General features: G+C 65.9%; 1 protein-coding gene and 1 long non-coding RNA gene across 5 annotated transcripts in view; both read right to left on the reverse strand.

The window, feature by feature from the left end:
* Positions 1–11,325, reverse strand: part of ARHGEF11 (Rho guanine nucleotide exchange factor 11) — a 37,852-nt gene extending 26,527 nt beyond the window's left edge. For all 4 annotated transcript variants that reach the window (XM_082073022.1, XM_082073020.1, XM_082073021.1 and 1 more), the window contains exon 1: positions 11,116–11,325. In XM_082073022.1, the coding sequence (XP_081929148.1) occupies positions 11,116–11,147 (32 nt within the window). In that variant the 5' untranslated portion in view covers positions 11,148–11,325. The remainder of the gene's footprint in view (positions 1–11,115) is intronic.
* A 3,501-nt stretch (positions 11,326–14,826) lies between these two features.
* On the reverse strand, positions 14,827–17,577 carry LOC309450341. The gene is made up of 3 exons (XR_014186065.1): positions 17,454–17,577; positions 16,443–16,554; positions 14,827–15,142 (listed from the first exon to the last, which is right to left on the reverse strand). It is a non-coding gene; the product is annotated as an uncharacterized lncRNA (long non-coding RNA).
* Positions 17,578–20,422: the final 2,845 nt, after the last annotated feature.

Genomic DNA, 20,422 nt, shown 5'->3' on the forward strand with positions numbered 1-20,422 from the left:
ACGGCCGGGACCGGGACGGCTGGATGGAGCCACAGCCGGGATGGCTGGACGGAGCCACGACCACGACCGGGACGGCTGGACGGAGCCACGGCCGGGACCGGGATGGCTGGACGGAGCCACGACCACGACCGGGACGGCTGGATGGAGCCACGGCCGGGACCGGGACGGCTGGACGGAGCCACGGCCAGGACCGGGACAGATGGACAGAGCCACAGCCGGGACCGGGACAGCTGGACGGAGCCACAACCACGACTGGGACGGCTGGACGGAGCCACAGCCGGGATGGCTGGACGGAGCCACGACCACGACCCGGACGGCTGGACAGAACCACGGCCGGGACAGGGACGGCTGGACGGAGCCACGGCCGGGACCGGGATGGCTGGACGGAGCCACGGCCACGACCGGGACGGCTGGACGGAGCCACGGCTGGGACTGGGACGGCTAGACAGAGCCACGACCACGACCGGGACGGCTGGATGGAGCCACAGCCGGGATGGCTGGACGGAGCCACGACCACGACCGGGACGGCTGGACGGAGCCACGGCCGGGACCGGGACGGATGGACAGAGCCACAGCCGGGACCGGGACAGCTGGACGGAGCCACAACCACGACTGGGACGGCTGGACGGAGCCACAGCCGGGATGGCTGGACGGAGCCACGGCCGGGATGGCTGGACGGAGCCACGACCACGACCCGGACGGCTGGACAGAACCACGGCCGGGACAGGGATGGCTGGATGGAACCACGGCCGGGACAGGGACGGCTGGATGGAGCCACGGCCAGGACAGGGACGGCTGGATGGAACCACGGCCGGGACCGGGATGGCTGGACGGAGCCACGGCCACGACTGGGACGGCTGGACAGAGCCACAGCTAGGACCGGGACGGCTGGACGGAACTACGGCCGGGACTGGGATGGCTGGACAGAACCACAGCCAGGACCGGGACCAGGATAGCTGGACAGAACCACGGCCATGACCGGGACGGCTGGACGGAGCCACGGCCGGGACAGGGACGGCTGGATGGAGCCACGCCGGGACCGGGACGGCTCACACAACCACCCTCCAGCCGCGGCTCCTTGGCAGGTCAGGAAAAGCAAAGGCAGGGATCTGGCAGGTGACAGCAGCCAGCACAGGCGAGTGCTGCCGTCCCCAAACCGCCCTGGGCCAGCGCTCCTGTCCCTCATCACCCCAGAGCAGACCCCGCGGGGGCCAGGACCCCCACGCCGGGCGTTTGGTGACGGGGGAGCCCCGGGTGCGTGGGGCGAGCAGCAAAGGTGCATCGTGCAGCATGGACGCGATGGAGCTCAGTCTGGCGGGGCTGCGACGGGGCTGATGGAGGGGGAGGCATGACCAGCGAGGGACGGGCGAGAGAAAGACAGACGGACAACGGACAGTTGTTTGACAGCCCTCCCCTCTTGCTGCCGCTCGCTGGAACCTCAGCGAGGCTCTGGATGCGGGACCAGTGGGACACAGGGAGGGGGGGACGCATCCCCACGGCTCTTTTTACCCCCAGCGCTTATTCTCCGGTGAAAGCGGCTCCGGAGCAGCCAAGGCTGCTAGTCTAGTCTAGTCTAGTCTAGTCTAGTCTACTATACTCTACTCCTATTCTAGCCTAGTCTAGTCTAGTCTACTCCTATCCTATTCTAGTCCAGTCTAGTCTAGTCTAGTCCTATTCTAGTCTAGTCTAGTCTAGTCCTATTCTATTACATTCTAGTCTAGTCTACTTCTATTCTTCACTTCACTTCCTATTCTACTCTATTCTCTGACCCAGGTCCCAACTGAAATGATTCTACTCCTATCCTATCCTATCCTATCCTATCCTATCCTATCCTATCCTATCCTATCCTATCCTATCCTATCCCATCCTATCCCATCCTGTGACCCAGGTGCAGGACCTTGCACTTGGCCTTGCTGAACCTCATGAGGCTGGCACAGCCCCACTTCTCCAGCTTGTCCAGGTCCCTCCGGATGGATCCCGTCCCTCAGGCCATGGGGCACTGAACCCGGCGGTGCCGGCGGCACCTGGGAAGAATCAGCCCCTCACCCCTCCTTGGTGGCCCAAACCGCCTCCATCTACACCCCCAGGGTCCCGCGGTGCTGCCGCCCCCTCCGTGATCCCGCGGGACGCTCCATTCTGTCCTCCCGTCCCTCCTCCTCCAAACCACCCCCCCAGCTCTCCCTGGCCGGGGCAGAGTTGGGGTGGGGGGGTCCCAAAGCGAGAGGGGACGAGCAGCCGCTGTCTGCCTGGCCCCCCAGGGCTGCGGTGGAGCCGGAGCGGGATGAGGGCTCAACGGCGCTTACCTGGGCAGGTGAGGCTGCTCCTGCTGCCCTAGAGCTGTGACAGCGCTTACCTGGGCAGGTGAGGCTGCTCCTGCTGCCCCAGAGTGTGACAGCGCTTACCTGGGCAGGTGAGGCTGCTCCTGCTGCCCTAGAGTGTGACAGCGCTTACCTGGGCAGGTGAGGCTGCTCCTGCTGCCCCACAGTGTGACAGCGCTTACCTGGGCAGGTGAGGCTGCTCCTGCTGCCCTAGAGTGTGACAGCGCTTACCTGGGCAGGTGAGGCTGCTCCTGCTGCCCTAGAGTGTGACGGCGCTTACCTGGGCAGGTGAGGCTGCTCCTGCTGCCCAAGAGCGTGACAGCGCTTACCTGGGCAGGTGAGGCTGCTCCTGCTGCCCTAGAGCGTGACAGCGCTTACCTGGGCAGGTGAGGCTGCTCCTGCTGCCCTAGAGTGTGACAGCGCTTACCTGGGCAGGTGAGGCTGCTCCTGCTGCCTGAGAGTGTGACAGCGCTTACCTGGGCAGGTGAGGCTGCTCCTGCTGCCCTAGAGCGTGACAGCGCTTACCTGGGCAGGTGAGGCTGCTCCTGCTGCCCTAGATTGTGACAGCGCTTACCTGGGCAGGTGAGGCTGCTCCTGCTGCCCAAGAGCGTGACAGCGCTTACCTGGGCAGGTGAGGCTGCTCCTGCTGCCCCAGAGTGTGACAACGCTTACCTGGGCAGGTGAGGCTGCTCCTGCTGCCCTAGAGTGTGACAGCGCTTACCTGGGCAGGTGAGGCTGCTCCTGCTGCCCTAGAGCGTGACAGCGCTTACCTGGGCAGGTGAGGCTGCTCCTGCTGCCCTAGAGTGTGACAGCGCTTACCTGGGCAGGTGAGGCTGCTCCTGCTGCCCCAGAGCGTGACAGCGCTTACCTGGGCAGGTGAGGCTGCTCCTGCTGCCCTAGAGCGTGACAGCGCTTACCTGGGCAGGTGAGGCTGCTCCTGCTGCCCTAGATTGTGACAGCGCTTACCTGGGCAGGTGAGGCTGCTCCTGCTGCCCAAGAGCGTGACAGCGCTTACCTGGGCAGGTGAGGCTGCTCCTGCTGCCCCAGAGTGTGACAACGCTTACCTGGGCAGGTGAGGCTGCTCCTGCTGCCCTAGAGTGTGACAGCGCTTACCTGGGCAGGTGAGGCTGCTCCTGCTGCCCTAGAGCGTGACAGCGCTTACCTGGGCAGGTGAGGCTGCTCCTGCTGCCCTAGAGTGTGACAGCGCTTACCTGGGCAGGTGAGGCTGCTCCTGCTGCCCAAGAGCGTGACAGCGCTTACCTGGGCAGGTGAGGCTGCTCCTGCTGCCCCAGAGTGTGACAACGCTTACCTGGGCAGGTGAGGCTGCTCCTGCTGCCCTAGAGTGTGACAGCGCTTACCTGGGCAGGTGAGGCTGCTCCTGCTGCCCTAGAGTGTGACAGCGCTTACCTGGGCAGGTGAGGCTGCTCCTGCTGCCCTAGAGTGTGACAGCGCTTACCTGGGCAGGTGAGGCTGCTCCTGCTGCCCCAGAGCGTGACAGCGCTTACCTGGGCAGGTGAGGCTGCTCCTGCTGCCCCAGAGTGTGACAACGCTTACCTGGGCAGGTGAGGCTGCTCCTGCTGCCCTAGAGTGTGACAGCGCTTACCTGGGCAGGTGAGGCTGCTCCTGCTGCCCTAGAGCGTGACGGCGCTTACCTGGGCAGGTGAGGCTGCTCCTGCTGCCCTAGAGCGTGACAGCGCTTACCTGGGCAGGTGAGGCTGCTGTCCCCCAAAACCAGCCCATGGGGCGGCAAAGCTGCTCCTTCCCCCCCAGGGACGGGAATAGCACAACTATTAGGAAACAGCGCACTGGAGGCTGCCTGGGTCACCTTAATCCAGCCGTTGTGCCATAGTATAATTGATTACAGAGCAGGGATAACGCGGGAGCTCGGCAGGATGGAGCCCGCGCGTGGTCACCGCACTGCGGAGAGGGGGGACACGGCCAACACATCCCCAGCAGCCCCCCGGGAGCTGGGGACAGCGGTGGCACCGCTCCCCCCGTTTCCGTTTCAGCGCGATCCGATCCGGGAGAGCGAGCGGCTCCGCGTCGGGGAGGATTAACCCCGCGGGATTACCCGGGATGGATGGTCGCCCCGGGTGCTGCGGCCGCACCGACCCACCGTCATTAAGCCTCTTCGTTAGGGAGGCTCCCCGGTGAATGGCGGCACCGCGGCTGAGCCCCCAGCCCAACGCAGGGGGGCGTGACACCGTGTCCGCCGCGGGACCCCGTTTCCATCTCTCTCCAGCAGTTCCCTGTCCTGCTGGAACTGAGCGACCACAACTGGACACAAGATTCCAGGTGTGGTCTCCCCAGGGCAGAGCAGAGGGGCAGCAGAACCTCTCTGGACCCAGCTGGTCTCCCATCCAAGCACTGACCAGGCCCGACCCTGCTTAGCTTCCCAGATCAGGTGTTCTCAGGGTGCTCTGGCTGTGGATCTGGACGGTCTCCCATCCAAGTACTGACCGGGCCCGACCCTGCTTAGCTTCCCAGATCAGACGAGATGGGGCGTTCTCAGGGTGCTATGGCTGCACATATTACATGTATGTATATATATGTTTCCCAAGTATATCCTGCTAGTATCTGAACTAAACCCTTTATTCAAGGGCAGAGCAGAGGGGCAGGAGCCGGGCCAGCGCTGGCTTATTGCCGTCTAAAAGAGTCGGTTAATTCGGCTTTGCATAAGCTCCTTCCTAATTGACTTACGGAGAGCCAAAATATGCCATTTGAAACCAAACGCTGCCAGCTTGACAGAGACCTGACCCCAGCGCCTGTTGCCAACTGGGGAAGATCCTTTCGGTGCCGTCAAAGATCCGTTTGCCTAAATACTGTAATTCCAGAGCGCTCGTGATGCCCAAATCCTGCGACCGCCCCAGCTCCCCCGGTCCCGGCTCCGAAACCAGCACCTCGGGTGCTTTGGATGGTTCTGCTCTGAGGTTATTTTCCCCGATTTTGGGTAAACTGAGGGAGTGCGGGCTGGATGAGCGGGGGTGAGGTGACTGCGAACTGGTGAAGGGAAGAAGCCAGAGGGTCGTGGTCAATGGGCAGAGTCCAGTTGGGGCCGGTATCCAGTGCAGAGCCTCAGGGGGCAGTGCTGGGGCCAGCACTATTCAATATATTCACCAGTGATTTGGATGAGGGAATAGAGTGACTGTCACTGAGTTTGCTGGTGACACCAAGCTGGGAGGAGTGGGTGACACTGGAAGCTGTGCTGCCATCAGAGACCTGGACAGGCTGGAGAGCTGGGGGCAGGAATGTAATGAAATAGAACAAGGGCAAGTGTAGAGTCTTGAATGTGGGCAGAACAAGCCCAGGTTCCAGTGTAAGTTGGGAATGAGCTGTTGGAGCAGTGAAAAGGGAGCTGGGGGTCCTGGGGACAGCAGGGGGACCATGAGCCAGCACTGGGCCCTTGTGGCCAGGAAGCCAATGGGACCTGGGAGGGGTTAGAAGGGGGTGGTCAGTAGGTCAGAGAGGTTCTGCTGCCCCTCTGCTCTGCCTTTGAATAAAGGGTTTAGTTCAGATACTATAAGGATACACTTGAGAAGCATATATTTTATATATATGTGTATATATATACGTATATATGCAGCCATAGCACCCTGAGAATGCCCCATCTCGTCTGATCTGGGAAGCTAAGCAGGGTCGGGCCCGGTCAGTACTTGGATGGGAGACCAGCTGGGAACAGCGGGTGCTGTGGGCTGAGCCAGCACTGGGCCCTTGTGGCCAGGAAGCCAATGGGACCTGGGGTGGGTTAGAAGGGGGTGGTCAGTAGGTCAGAGAGGTTCTCCTGCCCTTCTGCTCTGATTTATCTCCTCCCATGTCTCCAAACGTCGCTGTGATTCTAGTTCTAAAGCGAAAGCGTTTTACAAACAGCGGAGCCTTCGCCGGCACAACTGGAAACCTTTAGCGGTGCGGCCCATCGGAAAAGCCGCGAAAGCAAATCGAAGTAGAGCTGGAAAAAAGGATCGAGAAACCCAACTCGAAAAGGGAAATCGGTGCCTTGGTGGGATGCTGCTGGCGCCTGAGTCATCGCCTCCACCGCGGCCCGGCGCTGCGGTAGCACCGGGATTACCCAGCGGCTCCCGTGCCAAACGCGGCCGCCGGCCCGGTTTCGCGCGCTGGTATTCTGGGGACAGGAAGGAAGGAATTTCAGCGCAAAAAAAAAGCATTAAAAACATAAAAATGATTCAGCTTCCTCCCCTTCCCCCTCCCCGCGGAGGGAAAACGCCGCGGCCGGGATGCTGGAGCCGCTCCAGCCTCGCGGCGGAAGGCGGCCGAGCCGGGGATGCACGGCCACGGGGACGTCCCCCCGTGTCCCCCCGTTTCTTGGAGGGGCCGAGGTGCAAAGCGTCGGGGCAGCTCGTAATGATGCGTCTGCCCCTCGGTTTGTGCTGATTAAAACCTTCCCAGGGTGCCGCTAGCAAATGAAATAAAGGGGGGAAATATAATTTCTCGGCATCCCGGGCTGCCCGCAATGACACCCCCACAGAATGACAGAATGTGAGGGGTTGAAGGGCCCTGGAAAGCCCATCCAGTGCAACCCCCCGGAGCAGGAACACCCAGCTGAGGTTCCACAGGAAGGTGTCCAGGGGTTGGAATGTCTGCAGAGAAGGAGACTCCACACCCTCCCTGGGCAGCCTGGGCCAGGCTCTGCCACCCTCACCCCAACAAGCTGCTTCTCATCTTCCAGCGGAACCTCCTGTGTTGCAGTTTGCACCCATTGCCCCTTGTCCTGTCCCTGGTTGTCACCCACAAGAGCCTGGCTCCATCCTCCTGACACTGCCCCTTTCCATCTTGATCCCCAGCAATGAGTCCCCCCTCAGGCTCCTCTTGTCCAGCTCCAGAGCCCCAGCTCCCTCAGCCTTTCCTCACCCGGGAGATGCTCCACTCCCTCCAGCATCTTGGTGGCTGCGCTGGACTCTCTCCAGCAGTTCCCTGTCCTGCTGGAGCTGAGGGGCCACAACTGGACACAAGATTCCAGGTGTGGTCTCCCCAGGGCAGAGCAGAGGGGCAGGAGAACCTCTCTGGCCCCAGCTGGTCTCCCATCCAAGCACTGACCAGGCCCGACCCTGCTTAGCTTCCCAGATCAGACGAGATGGGGCTTTCTCAGGGTGCTATGGCTGCATATATACATATATATATACACATATATATAAAATATATGCTTCTCAAGTGTATCCTTATAGTGTCAGAACTAAACCCTTTATTCAAGGGCAGAGCAGAGGGGCAGCAGAACCTCTCTGACCTACTGGCCACCCCCTTCTAACCCCCCCAGGTCCCATTGGCTTCCTGGCCACAAGGGCCCAGTGCTGGCTCATGGTCCCCCTGCTGTCCCCAGGACCCCCAGCTCCCTTTTCACTGCTCCAACAGCTCATTCCCAACTTACACTGGAACCTGGGCTTGTTCTGCCCACATTCAAGACTCTACACTTGCCCTTGTTCTATTTCATCACATTTCTCCCCCAGCTCTCCAGCCTGTCCAGGTCTCTGATGGCAGCACAGCTTCCAGTGTCACCCACTCCTCCCAGCTCGGTGTCACCAGCAAACTCGCTGACAGTCACTCTATTCCCTCATCCAAGTCATTGGTGAATATATTGAATAATACAGCCCCAGCACTGCCCCCTGGGGCGCCGCACTGGATACCGGCCCCACCTGGACTCCCCATCCCTGAGCAGATGTGATTGTCCTCCCATCCTTTCCCACAACAGGCCTGCGGAGCCACTTTGGGCCACATCCCATCCCCAGCAGGTCTGGAGGCTGCGACCGGGCTCCGTCTTCCCGGCAGCAACGCCGGGAGCGCCGAGGTGCCGCAGAGCATCCCCGCGGCACAACCGCCAAACCAGGGCGCCGGGGCCGGTCTCAGCCCTCGCCAGGCGCCTGGGACCGAATTTCACTCGGCAAATCAGCCGCAACGTCCCGCGATCGCACCAAACGGCGTTGAAACCCCGGATCCCGCCAGCGACGAGGGGATTCCGCAAAAGCTTGGTTTAAATTAACGCTGTTAATTAAACGGGGGGGAACAAAACGCCCGGCGCTGCTCGGCCGGTGGCGCCGCAGGCTCCGCTCCCCGCGTTCCCCATCGCCCGTGCGCTGCGGATCTTCGCAATGCCAACTCCCCATGGGGAAGAAGCGGCGCCCGAGCGCGGGGATGGGGCCGTTCTGCCAAATTCGATGCGTTTCTGCCAAATTCAATGCGTTTCCAGTCTCACCGGGGCCGCCGGGCGAGCGGGGAGGTTGATACCACCCTGGTTGGGGCGAGGAGCCCGAAACTGCCCCCGTAGCATCTCCAAAGGGGCAGCGGGAGACCCTAAAGACCCCCCGACCCACTCCCCGTGGTGGCTGTGGAGCAGGGTCGAACCGGGGAGGGATGATGGAGGCAAAGACGGTGCGAGGAAGCATTTATACCTTAATTAGACAACGTCTGCAAAGCACTTTGCGCACCACCCCGCTCCATAAATCCCGGCTACGGTGGCCACCGGCGGCAAAGTTGGGCCGGATCGGCGGCGACGCTGCGCACCGGCGGCTCTTTGCTCCCGCTAAACCGCGGTCCATAGGCGTGCGAGCAAACTGGAGCCGCGATCCGAATCCCCCGCCAAGGAAGACGCAGGGCCCGGCTTCCCCGGGAACGCCGTAATTAATCATTAACGGTGCCGCTCGCCTCCCGGAAAAGCCGGAGTGGCGGAGCTGGTTTGGCTGGCACTGACGGCGCTTGGAGGGTGCGAGACCTGTAGCAGCAAGCGAGATATGGAATAAAACCCATCCCTTTGGGGCAGGTTATTTCCACAACCCGCCTCCCGAACAGACGCCGCGTGGCCCGCGGCGGGAGGACGGCGATAGAGCCGAAACCACGGGAAAAACAGAGGTCGGAGAGCAGCGAGCGAACCCACCGAGTCGCATCCCCGCTGATGCTCCTCAAACCGGGGGGAAACACCGGTGGGAACCTGCTGGACGCCCCGTGCACACCCCAAAGCGGCTCGGTGGCCGCGGGGAAACCGGAGGGGGCTGCCGGTGCGTTTTGGGGGGAAAAGTCCTTATGTTAACCCATTTTGCAGTGGTTTTGCTCCTGAAGCAAAGCGAGCGGCTCCGGCTCGGCCGGGGCGCTTGAGGCGCTGACCTTAAAGAGCGGAGGAGAGCGCGGCTATTTAAAGAGCACAGAAGCCTTAAGCCCGGCAATGACGCCTCGTGGCTCCCGAGGCCGGGCAGCCAGCACGGCCCCACCGCGATCTTGACTCTTCCCCAGCCGGGACGGGGCCAAAATTCAGCCGTTCTGCAATTTCTGCAGCGCAGGGGCTGGTTGTGAAAGGCAAAGCCCTGTCACCGGGCCTCGTGTCCCGCTTCTCCGGCTAATTTGGAGTTAGCCATACGGAAAGCGCGGTTGCGCTCCGGCCGCTCTTCCTCCCGGAGCGGGATGGCGAGGGAGCCGCTCCGCTCGCTCGCCCACACGCAGGTGCCGATGGGTCCCAAACCACCCCGTGGCACCGCCAGCACCCTCGACGCCGCCCGCTGGGGTGTCACCGCGGTGTCCCCAACCCGCTTCCTCTGGGAACAGAAAACCCCATTTTGGCACGGCCGGGACCCGGTGCTGCCGCATCTTGGTGGCTGCGCTGGACTCTCTCCAGCAGTTCCCTGTCCTGCTGGAGCTGAGGGGCCACAGCTGGACACAAGATTCCAGGTGTGGTCTCCCCAGGGCAGAGCAGAGGGGCAGGAGAACCTCTCTGGCCCCAGCTGGTCTCCCATCCAAGCACTGACCGGGCCCGACCCTGCTTAGCTTCCCAGATCAGGTGTTCTCAGGGTGCTCTGGCTGTGGATCTGGACGGTCTCCCATCCAAGTACTGACCGGGCCCGACCCTGCTTAGCTTCCCAGATCAGACGAGATGGGGCATTCTCAGGGTGCTATGGCTGTATATATACATATATATACACATATATATAAAGTATGTTTCTCAAGTGCATCCTTATAGTGTCTGAACTAAACCCTTTATTCAAGGGCAGAGCAGAGGGGCAGCAGAACCTCTCTGACCTACTGGCCACCCCCTTCTAACCCCCCCCAGGTCCCATTGGCTTCCTGGCCACAAGGACCGCGGTACCGGGGACAGGGGGAGCAAATCCTGCACCCGCTCAGCCCCGGGGGGACGGGTGCGATGTGTCGCCGTCCCTCGAGTCACCGCAAAAGCAAAGGGGGTGTTTAGGGGGTGTATTCCCCCCGTCGCTCTGCTTGGATGCCGAGTTCCGAGCCCCCTTCCAGCTCCCAAACACCCGTGGAATCCACCTTCCCACGCGTGGAGTGGGGATCACGCAGCCCCACCCGGGGCCACGGTGTCCCAGGGGCTGGGGGGGGGACAAGCGGGACCATGGACAGAAAGGACATGGACAGAAAGCAACCACATCCCTTAATGAGCTTAATGACCCGCGAGGAATTCAAAGGGGAGCACGATGCCACTGCCACCCCAACATCACCCCCCCCCACCCCCCCCAATAAATAAATCTGGGGTCAAACTGCAGCTTTTTGGGGCAAAACGCCTGGGGAAAGTTCCTGAGCAGCGGAGGCACCCGGGTGTTCCCCTCCGCTCATTTTGGGTGCATTTTCCCCCCATGGAGGGCCGGGCTGGGGGCAGGAGGAGCGGGGGGGCCCGCCCGCCCTCCCCAATCCCCGACTTTACCCCGAAACAGTGATTTTTTGGGGTGATCTGGAGGGTCCCTCTCCCCGCGGGGGCTCCCCCGCCAACCCCCGCCCCGAGGCCGCGGCTGCGCCCCCCCCCCGCTTCCACCCCACCCCGGCCCCCCGGCCCCCCGGCCCCCCGTACCTGTCGAGGGCCTGCGGAGGCCGCACGCTCATGGTGGCTCGGCCGCGGCCCCGCGGCGCTCAGGGCGCGGGGAGCCGCCGCCCCGCTCCGGCCGCCACCATCCCCGGCGGCTCCGGCGGCCTCGGCGGGGCCCGACCCCCCCGCTCGGGCGGTGATCCCGGCCCGCCTGGGCTCGGCGCGGCGGCGGCGGCGGCGGCTGCCACCCCCCCGCCCCCCCACCGCCACCCGCCCGGGGGCCGGGCCGAGGGAGAGGCCTACGCCCGCTCCCAATCCCCGGGCTCGCCCAGCCCCCGCCGCCGCCGAGGGGGCAGCGCCGGCCGGGGCCGTGCGGGGGAGGAGGGCGGTGGCGGGGACACGCACACGGGCGGCGGGGACGCCCGGCCGGGGGGCGCCCACGGGGATACGCGGGGGGGGGGGCACCCGTGGGGATACACGGGTGGGGGGGCACCCACGGGGATGCACGGGTGTGGGGGCACCCGTGGGGATACGCGGGTGGGAGGGCACCCACCGGGATACACGGGTGTGGGGGCACCCACGGGGATACACGGGTGTGGGGGCACCCGTGGGGAGGCTTGGGGGTGGGACAGTGGGGTGTGGGGGCTCACGGGGACAACTGGATGTGGGGGACCCACGGGGATACACGGGTGGGGGGGCACCCGTGGGGATACACGGGTGGGGGGGCACCCGTGGGGAGGCTTGGGGGTTGGACAGTGGGGTGTGGGGGCTCCCACGGGGAGATTCGGGTGTGGGGGAGCAACGAGGACAGTGGGGTGTGGGGGCTCACGGGGACAGCTGGATGTGGGGGACACGCGGGGACAGCGGGGATGGGGGGAGCCGCGGGGCTACACGCGTGTGGGGACACCCGTGGGGATACACGGGTGGGGCGGCACCCACGGGGATACACGGGTGGGGGGGCACCCACGGGGATGCACGGGTGGGGCGGCACCCACGGGGATACACGGGTGGGGGGGGCACCCGTGGGGAGGCTTGGGGGTGGGACAGTGGGGTGTGGGGGCTCACGGGGACAACTGGATGTGGGGGACACGCGGGGATACACGGGTGTGGGGGACCCACGGGGATACACGGGTGTGGGGGCACCCACGGGGATACACGGGTGGGGGGGCACCCGTGGGGAGGCTTGGGGGTGGGACAGTGGGGTGTGGGGGAGCGACGAGGACAGTGGGGTGTGGGGGCTCACGGGGACAACTGGATGTGGGGGACACGCGGGGACAGCGGGGATGGGGGGACCCACGGGGATACACGGGTGTGGGGGCACCCGTGGGGATACACGGGTGGGGGGGCACCCACGGGGATGCACGGGTGGGGCGGCACCCAGGGGGATACACGGGTGGGGGGGCACCCGTGGGGAGGCTTGGGGGTGGGACAGTGGGGTGTGGGGGCTCCCACGGGGAGATTCGGGTGTGGGGGAGCGACGAGGACAGTGGGGTGTGGGGGCTCACGGGGACAACTGGAAATGGGGGACACGCGGGGACAGCGGGGATGGGGGGACCCACGGGGATACACGCGTGTGGGGGCGCCCGTGGGGAGGCTTGGGTGTGGGACAGTGGGGTGTGGGGGCACCCACGGGGATACATGGGTGTGGGGGCACCCGTGGGGAGATTCGGGTGTGGGGGCTCACGGGGACAACTGGATGTGGGGGACACGTGGGGACAGCGGGGATGGGGGCACCCACGGGGATACAGGGGTGTGGGGGCGCCCGTGGGGAGGCTTGGGTGTGGGGAGCAACGGGGACAGTGGGGCGTGGGGGCGCCCGTGGGGAGATTCGGGTGTGGGGGGCTCACAGGGACAACTGGATATGGGGGACCCGTGGGGACAGCGGGGATGGGGGGACCCGTGGGAGGATTGGGTGTGGGGAGCAACAAGGACAGAGGGGCGTGGGGCACCCACAGGAGCAGCATGGGTGGGGGGACCCACGGAGAGACCCGGGTCAGCATAGATGTGGGGGGACCCACAGGGAGAGTCCGGTGTGGGTGGGGGAGCAACAAGGACAGTCGGGGGTGGGGGGACCCACGGGGACATTTGGATATGGGGGACCCATGGGGAGACTTGGGGCTGGGGGACCGGCTGGTAAGGGGACCCACGGGGACAGTGTAGCCGTGGGGAAGCCGTGGGGACAGCGTGGGTGTGGGGGGACCCGTGAGGGTACCTGGGTGTGGGGGACAAGGACCCCCAGGTGTGGGGGGACCTACGGGGAGACTTGGGTCTGGGGGACCCATGGGGTCAGCAGGGGTATGTGGGGACCCACAGGGACACCCACAGGGACACCATAGACGTGGGGTGACCCATGGGGAGATGGGGGCATGGGGGGGACCCAGGGGGACAAGCAGAGATGGGGGGGGCATGCGGGCAGCATAAATGTGGGGGGGACCCACAGAGAGACCCCAGGATGGGGGGACCCACTGGGATACCCGAGTATGAGGGACCCCCGGGGACAGGAGGGATGTGGGGGTACCCAGGGGGACCCCCAGCAAGACTGGGCTATGAGCGACCCACGGGGACACTCAGGTTTGGGGGACCCACGGGGACACCCAGGTTTGGGGGACCCACGGGGACACCTGGACATGTGGGGGACCCACAGGGACACCCAGGTTTGGGGGACCCACGGGGACACTCAGGTTTGGGGGACCCACGGGGACACCTGGGCATGTGGGGGACCCACGGGGACACCCAGGTTTGGGGGACCCACGGGGACACTCAGGTTTGGGGGACCCACGGGGACACCTGGACATGTGGGGGACCCACGGGGACACCCAGGTTTGGGGGACCCACGGGGACACCTGGACATGTGGGGGACCCACGGGGACACCCAGGTTTGGGGGACCCACGGGGACACGCAGGTGTGGAAGGACCCGTGGACACATCCCAATTATGGGGGTTCCATCTGCACCCCTGGTATGGAGGGCACTGAGTCACAGCAGGGATTTGGGGGGACGTGGGGGGGGTCCCCCCCAAACCCTCCCCTCCAGCCCCCACGGGTGCCATGACGGGAGGACGTGTGGTCCCCAAAAAGGGGGGCGGGAGCTCCCCCCACTCCTGCCCCCCCGAGATTTCCGAGGGCGGCAAACATGGAAAAGTGAAAATGAAAATGGGGCCGTTTTCGGGAATCCCGGGGAACGAGCGGGGGGGGGCTGGGCCCGCCCCCCCCCCCCCCCCCCAAACCCGAACCTCCCCCTGCCCCCCAGGGCCAGCCCGTCCCACCCGTGTGTCCCCCCCCGCACCGCTGTCCCCCCAAATCCCATTTTCGCCCCCTCGGGGGGTGTTTGGGGTTGTGGATGTGCCCCCCCCCCTCCGCGGGGACGGTGGTTTTGGGGTGTCCCCCCCCGCCCCCCGGGGGGAGAACAGCCAGACCCCCCTCTGCAAATTGGTTTATTGGGGGGGCTGGTTGTGCCCTTTGCGCAGCAGGGAGGGCCCGGCAGCGGCGGGGGGGGCGAGGGGCTGGGCTGGGGGCTGCGGGGGCACCCCCGACCCCGCGGGGCTTGTGGGGGGCGGCCGTGCTGGGGGGGTCACCACGGCCGGGGGGCTGCGGGCCTGGGACAAGGGGACAAGGGGGTGTCGTGGCTGCCCCCCCCCCCATGCACAGCCCACCCTTGGGCGGCTGGGGGGCTGGGGGGGGGGCACCCCGCTCCTGCCCGTGTCCCCGCCCTGGAGCCCCCCCTATCCCGAGCCCCCCCCTATCCCCGCCCTTCCTCCTCCTCCTCCTCGCCTTCCTCCCCCGGCGGGGACCATGGGGGCTCCGGCACCACCCCCCCGGCTGCGAGCGGGGTCCCGGGGGGGCCCCTGGGGTGCAGCAGCAGCAGCGACGTGGGGACCCCCGGCTGGGGGGGCAGCGGCGGCGGGGGGCGGCTGGGGGGGGCCAGGACGTGGCCGGGGCCGGTGGCCCAGGCGGGGGCGGGGTAGCCCAGGGCCAGCAGCAGCGGGGGGGGCACAGCCGGGGCGGGGAGCTCCTCCGGGCCCCCCCGGCAGCAGCAGGAGCCCCCCCGGCACGGGAGGGCGGCGGAGCCGGGGCCTGCGGGCAGCGGAGGGGGGGGCGGGGCTCAGCGGGGCGCGGCCCCCGCGCTGCCCGGTCCGTTCTCCCGTGGGCTCGGCCCCGCGGGGGGGGGCCCGTCAGCCCTGCCCACGGCGGCCGCTGGGTGCTGCTGTGGGACCGGCAGCCGCCGCCCGGCCTGCGCTGAACACCGAACACCCGCTGCCCCGAACACCCGCTGCCCCGAACACCCGCTGCCCCGAACACCCGCTGAACCCCGAACACCTGCTGAACCCCGGAACACCCGCTGACACCCGAACACCCGCTGTCCCCGAACACCCGCTGCCCCGAACACCCGCTGCCCCGAACACCCGCTGACCCCGAACACCCGCTGCCCCGAACACCCGCTGAACCCCGAACACCCGCTGACCCCCGAACACCCGCTGCCCCGAACACCCGCTGCCCCGAACACCCACTGAACCCCGAACACCCGCTGCCCCGAACACCCGCTGCCCCAAACACCCGCTGACACCCGAACACCCACTGAACCCCGAACACCCGCTGCCCCGAACACCCGCTGCCCCGAACACCCGCTGCCCCGAACACCCGCTGACACCCGAACACCCGCTGCCCCAAACACCCGCTGACACCCGAACACCCGCTGCCCCAAACACCCGCTGAACCCCGAACACCCGCTGAACCCCGAACACCCACTGCCCCGAACACCCGCTGAACCCCGAACACCCGCTGTCCCGAACACCCGCTGCCCCGAACACCCGCTGACACCCGGACACCCGCTGCCCTGAACACCTGCTGCCCCAAACACCCGCTGACCCCGAAACACCCGCTGACCCCCGAACACTCTCTGCCCCAAACACCCGCTGACACCCGAACACCCGCTGCCCCGAACACCCGCTGAACCCCGAACACCCGCTGAACCCCGAACACCCACTGCCCCGAACACCCGCTGAACCCCGAACACCCGCTGCCCCGAACACCCGCTGACACCCGAACACCCGCTGAACCCCGAACACCCGCTGCCCCGAACACCCGCTGACACCCAAACACCCGCTGCCCCAAACACCCGCTGCCCCGAACACCCGCTGGCCCCCGAACACCCGCTGCCCCGAACACCCACAGCCCACAAACACCTGCTGCCCTGAACACCCGCTGACCCCAACACTCGCAGCCCCCCGAACACCCACTGCCCCCCAACACCCGCTGCCCCCCAACACCCGCAGCCTGTCCGGCCGCACATCCCGCCTGTCCCCAGCGTGTCCCCTGCCCACCAGCAGCACCGTGTCACCGGCCACCACCTGCGACCCCCCAGCCCCACACTTACAGGTCTGGGGGGTGGGCGCCTTCCTGTCCAGCACATGGGGGGGCCGGGGACCCGGCGGCCAGGCCAGCGGCTCCACCGCCCCCCACCAGCTCAGCAGCACAGTCGGCACCAACTGGGGGGACAAGGGGGACGTGGCAGCGCTGGGGAGGGACAGCCCGTCCCCAGGGGTGTCCCCGGCCACGCGGGGTCCCCTCTGACTGCGGGGGGGGCGACACAGGCAGCGGGACCCCCACACTGGGCAGGGGATGAAGACGAATTTGCTCAAGTTGAACTTGTAGGTGAAGCGCTTGCCCTTGGTCTTGTGCAGGATGTGCTTGGTGTAGTAATACCTGAGGGGGTCAACGGGTGGATGGACGGACAGACACCCCCAGCGAGCGCTGGGAACCGGGTGACCCACGTCCCCGGTGTCACCCCATAGGGTCACAGAGGGTGCTGAGGGTCCTACCCTCGTGCCCCTCATCCCCGGTGTCACCCCATAGGGTCGCTGAGGGTCCTACCCCCGTGCCCCTCGTCCCCGGTGTCACCCCATAGGGTCACAGAGGGCGCTGAGGGTCCTACCCCCGTGCCCCTCGTCCCCGGTGTCACCCCATAGGGTCACAGAGGGTGCTGAGGGTCCTACCCCCGTGCCCCTCGTCCCCGGTGTCACCCCATAGGGTCCCGGAGGTCGCTGAGGGTCCTACCCCCGTGCCCCTCGTCCCCGGTGTCACCCCATAGGGTCCCGGAGGGTGCTGAGGGTCCTACCCCCGTGCCCCTCGTCCCCGGTGTCACCCCATAGGGTCACAGAGGGTGCTGAGGGTCCTACCCCCGTGCCCCTCGTCCCCGGTGTCACCCCATAGGGTCACAGAGGGTGCTGAGGGTCCTACCCCCGTGCCCCTCGTCCCCGGTGTCACCCCATAGGGTCACAGAGGGTGCTGAGGGTCCTACCCCCGTGCCCCTCGTCCCCGGTGTCACCCCATAGGGTCCCGGAGGGCGCTGAGGGTCCTACCCCCGTACCCCTCGTCTACCCAGCACCTGAGCGCCCGGCTCAGCTTGTCGTAGTTCATGCGGGGTTTGCGTTTCCTGGTCCCCCACAGCCGCGCCACCTCGTCGGGGTCCTTGATGACGAACTCCCCGCACTCGCCCTGCTGCCAGGCGATGACGTGCCGGAACTCCTCCTTCTGCAGCAGCTCCAGGATGAAGCGCCACAGCTGGATCTGCCGCGAGCCCGGGCTGGACTGCGCCTTGTAGGGCCACTCCGGGAAATGATAACCTGGGAGAAAACCCCCCCAAAATACAAATAACAGTCATTGAGACGGCGACTCGGCACCAGGGAGCGCGCGGCTGACGAGCTCAATGCTGGGAATGAACGGGCAGCGGGTGTTCGGGGCAGCGGGTGTTCGGGGCAGCGGGTGTTCGGGGCAGCGGGTGTTCGGGGCAGCGGGTGTTTGTGGGCTGTGGGTGTTCAGGGCAGTGGGTGTTCGGGGCAGCGGTGTTGGGGAGCTGCGGGTGTTCGGGGCAGCGGGTGTTCGGGTGTCAGCGGGTGTTCGGGGCAGCGGGTGTTCGGGGCAGCGGGTGTTCGGGGCAGCGGGTGTTCGGGGCAGCGGGTGTTTGTGGGCTGTGGGTGTTCAGGGCAGTGGGTGTTCGGGGCAGCGGTGTTGGGGAGCTGCGGGTGTTCGGGGCAGCGGGTGTTCGGGTGTCAGCGGGTGTTCGGGGCGGCAGGTGTTCAGGGCAGCGGGTGTTCGGGGCAGCGGGTGTTTGTGGTCAGCGGGTGTTCGGGGGCTGCAGCTGTTCCGGGGCAGCGGGTGTTCAAGGCAGCGGGTGTTCAGGGCTGCAGGTGTTTGTGGTCAGCGGGTGTTTGTGGTCAGTGGGTGTTTGGGGCGGCGGGTGTTCATGGGCAGCGGGTGTTCATGGGCAGCGGGTGTTTGGGCCAGCGGGTGTTTGGGCCAGCGGGTGTTCGGGCAGCGGGTGTTCAGGGCAGCGGGTGTTTGTGGGCTGTGGGTGTTTGGGGCAGCGGGTGTTCGGGGCAGCGGGTGTTTGTGGGCTGTGGGTGTTCGGGGGGCAGCGGGTGTTCGGGGGCTGCAGCTGTTCCGCGGCAGCGGGTGTTCATGGGCAGTGGGTGTTTGGGCCAGTGGGTGTTTGGGCCAGTGGGTGTTCGGGGGCTGCAGCTGTTCCGGGGCAGCGGGTGTTTGGGGCAGCGGGTGTTTGTGGTCAGTGGGTGTTTGTGGTCAGTGGGTGTTCGGGGCAGCGGGTGTTCGGGGCAGCGGGTGTTTGTGGGCTGTGGGTGTTCGGGGCAGCGGGTGTTCAGGGCAGCGGGTGTTTGTGGTCAGCGGGTGTTCAGGGCAGCGGGTGTTCGGGTCAGCGGGTGTTCGGGGCAGCGGGTGTTCGGGGCAGCTTTGTATTTAGCACCTTTGCTCCAGAGCGAGCCCACAAAGCATCGCCGGGGGCTGTAATCCTGTTAAATATTCACCGCGCAAGCAGAGAAACTCCGCTCTCCTGCTCCAAACTGCTCATTTTCTCACTCATTTTAGCCCCCCCCTCTTTGGAGAACCCCCAAACAAAAAGTGGTGGGAAGGAGCCCAAAAGCTTCAGCCGTGGGTACGATTTGGATTCCAGGTGCCTGAAATAAGGCGGCGAATCCGGATGGGAGCGTTTGGAGCGCTGGTGTTGCGGGGGGGCGCGGGGGGAACGGCTCCAGCCGCTTGGAGGCCCAGGGGGGGACGCGTGGGGTGGGGGGTGTCCCCGCGTCCCTTGTCCTGCCCGGTGGGCGCTCACCTGGTGCCCAGCAGGGACTGGGCAGGACGGGCAGCGCATGGGGCCGACAGCCCCCCGGCATCCGGCAGCCTGCGGGGAGACAGGGGGCTGAGCGCCCAGGGGTGCACCCGATATTGGGGGGGTGCACCTTGGACCTGGGGTACACCCTGCGCTTGGGGGAGGCACCCGGCACCCAGGGGATGCACCCAACATTGAGGGGGTGCACCCGATATTGGGGGGTGCACCCAGCACTGGGGGGATGCACCCAACGTTGGGGGGATGCACCCTGCATCTGAGATGCACCCAGCACCCAGGGGATGCACCCAACATTGGGGGTGCACCCAATATTGGGGAGATGCACCCAGCACTGGGGGATGCACCCAACTTTGGGGGGTGCACCCAATATTGGGGAGATGCACCCTGCATCTGAGATGCACCCAGCACCCAGGGGATGCACCCAACATTGGGGGGATGCACCCAGCACTGGCGGGATGCACCCAACTTTGGGGGGTGCACCCAATATTGGGGAGATGCACCCTGCATCTGAGATGCACCCAGCACCCAGGGGATGCACCCAACATTGGGGGGGTGCACCCGATATTGGGGGGTGCACCCAGCACTGGGGGGATGCACCCAACGTTGGGGGGATGCACCCTGCATCTGAGATGCACCCAGCACCCAGGGGATGCACCCAACACTGGGGGGTGCACCCGATATTGGGTGGATGCACCCAGTGCTGGGGGGGTGCACCCTATATTGGGGTGATGCACCCTGCATCTGAGATGCACCCAGCACTGGGGGGGCGCACCCGATATTGGGGGGATGCACCCAGCACTGGCGGGATGCACCCAACTTTGGGGGGTGCACCCAATATTGGGGAGATGCACCCAGCACTGGGGGATGCACCCAACATTGGGGGGATGCACCCTGCATCCGAGATGCACCCAGCACTGGGGGGTGCACCCAGAACTGGGGGGGTGCACCCAACATTAGGTGGATGCACCCAACACCGGGGGGGTTACACCGAGCATGTGGCTGAAACCCCCTCCAAATACCCCATTTCTCCTCTTTCCGGAGCCCTTTCGGGGCTCCCGCACCCCCGGCCAGAATAGAAACCCCAAACCCACCCCCCCAACCACTTCCCATGGGGTCCCAGAGTGGGGGGACCCCAGCCCCTCCCCCCCACTCACCTGTGACCCCCCAGGGGGGTTCCTGAGCAGGAACCGGAGGGAAAACCCTCTGAGGGTCTC

Source organism: Streptopelia decaocto (assembly GCF_964273445.1).
Source record: "Streptopelia decaocto genome assembly, chromosome: 26".
Classification (NCBI taxonomy): Eukaryota; Metazoa; Chordata; class Aves; order Columbiformes; family Columbidae; genus Streptopelia; species Streptopelia decaocto.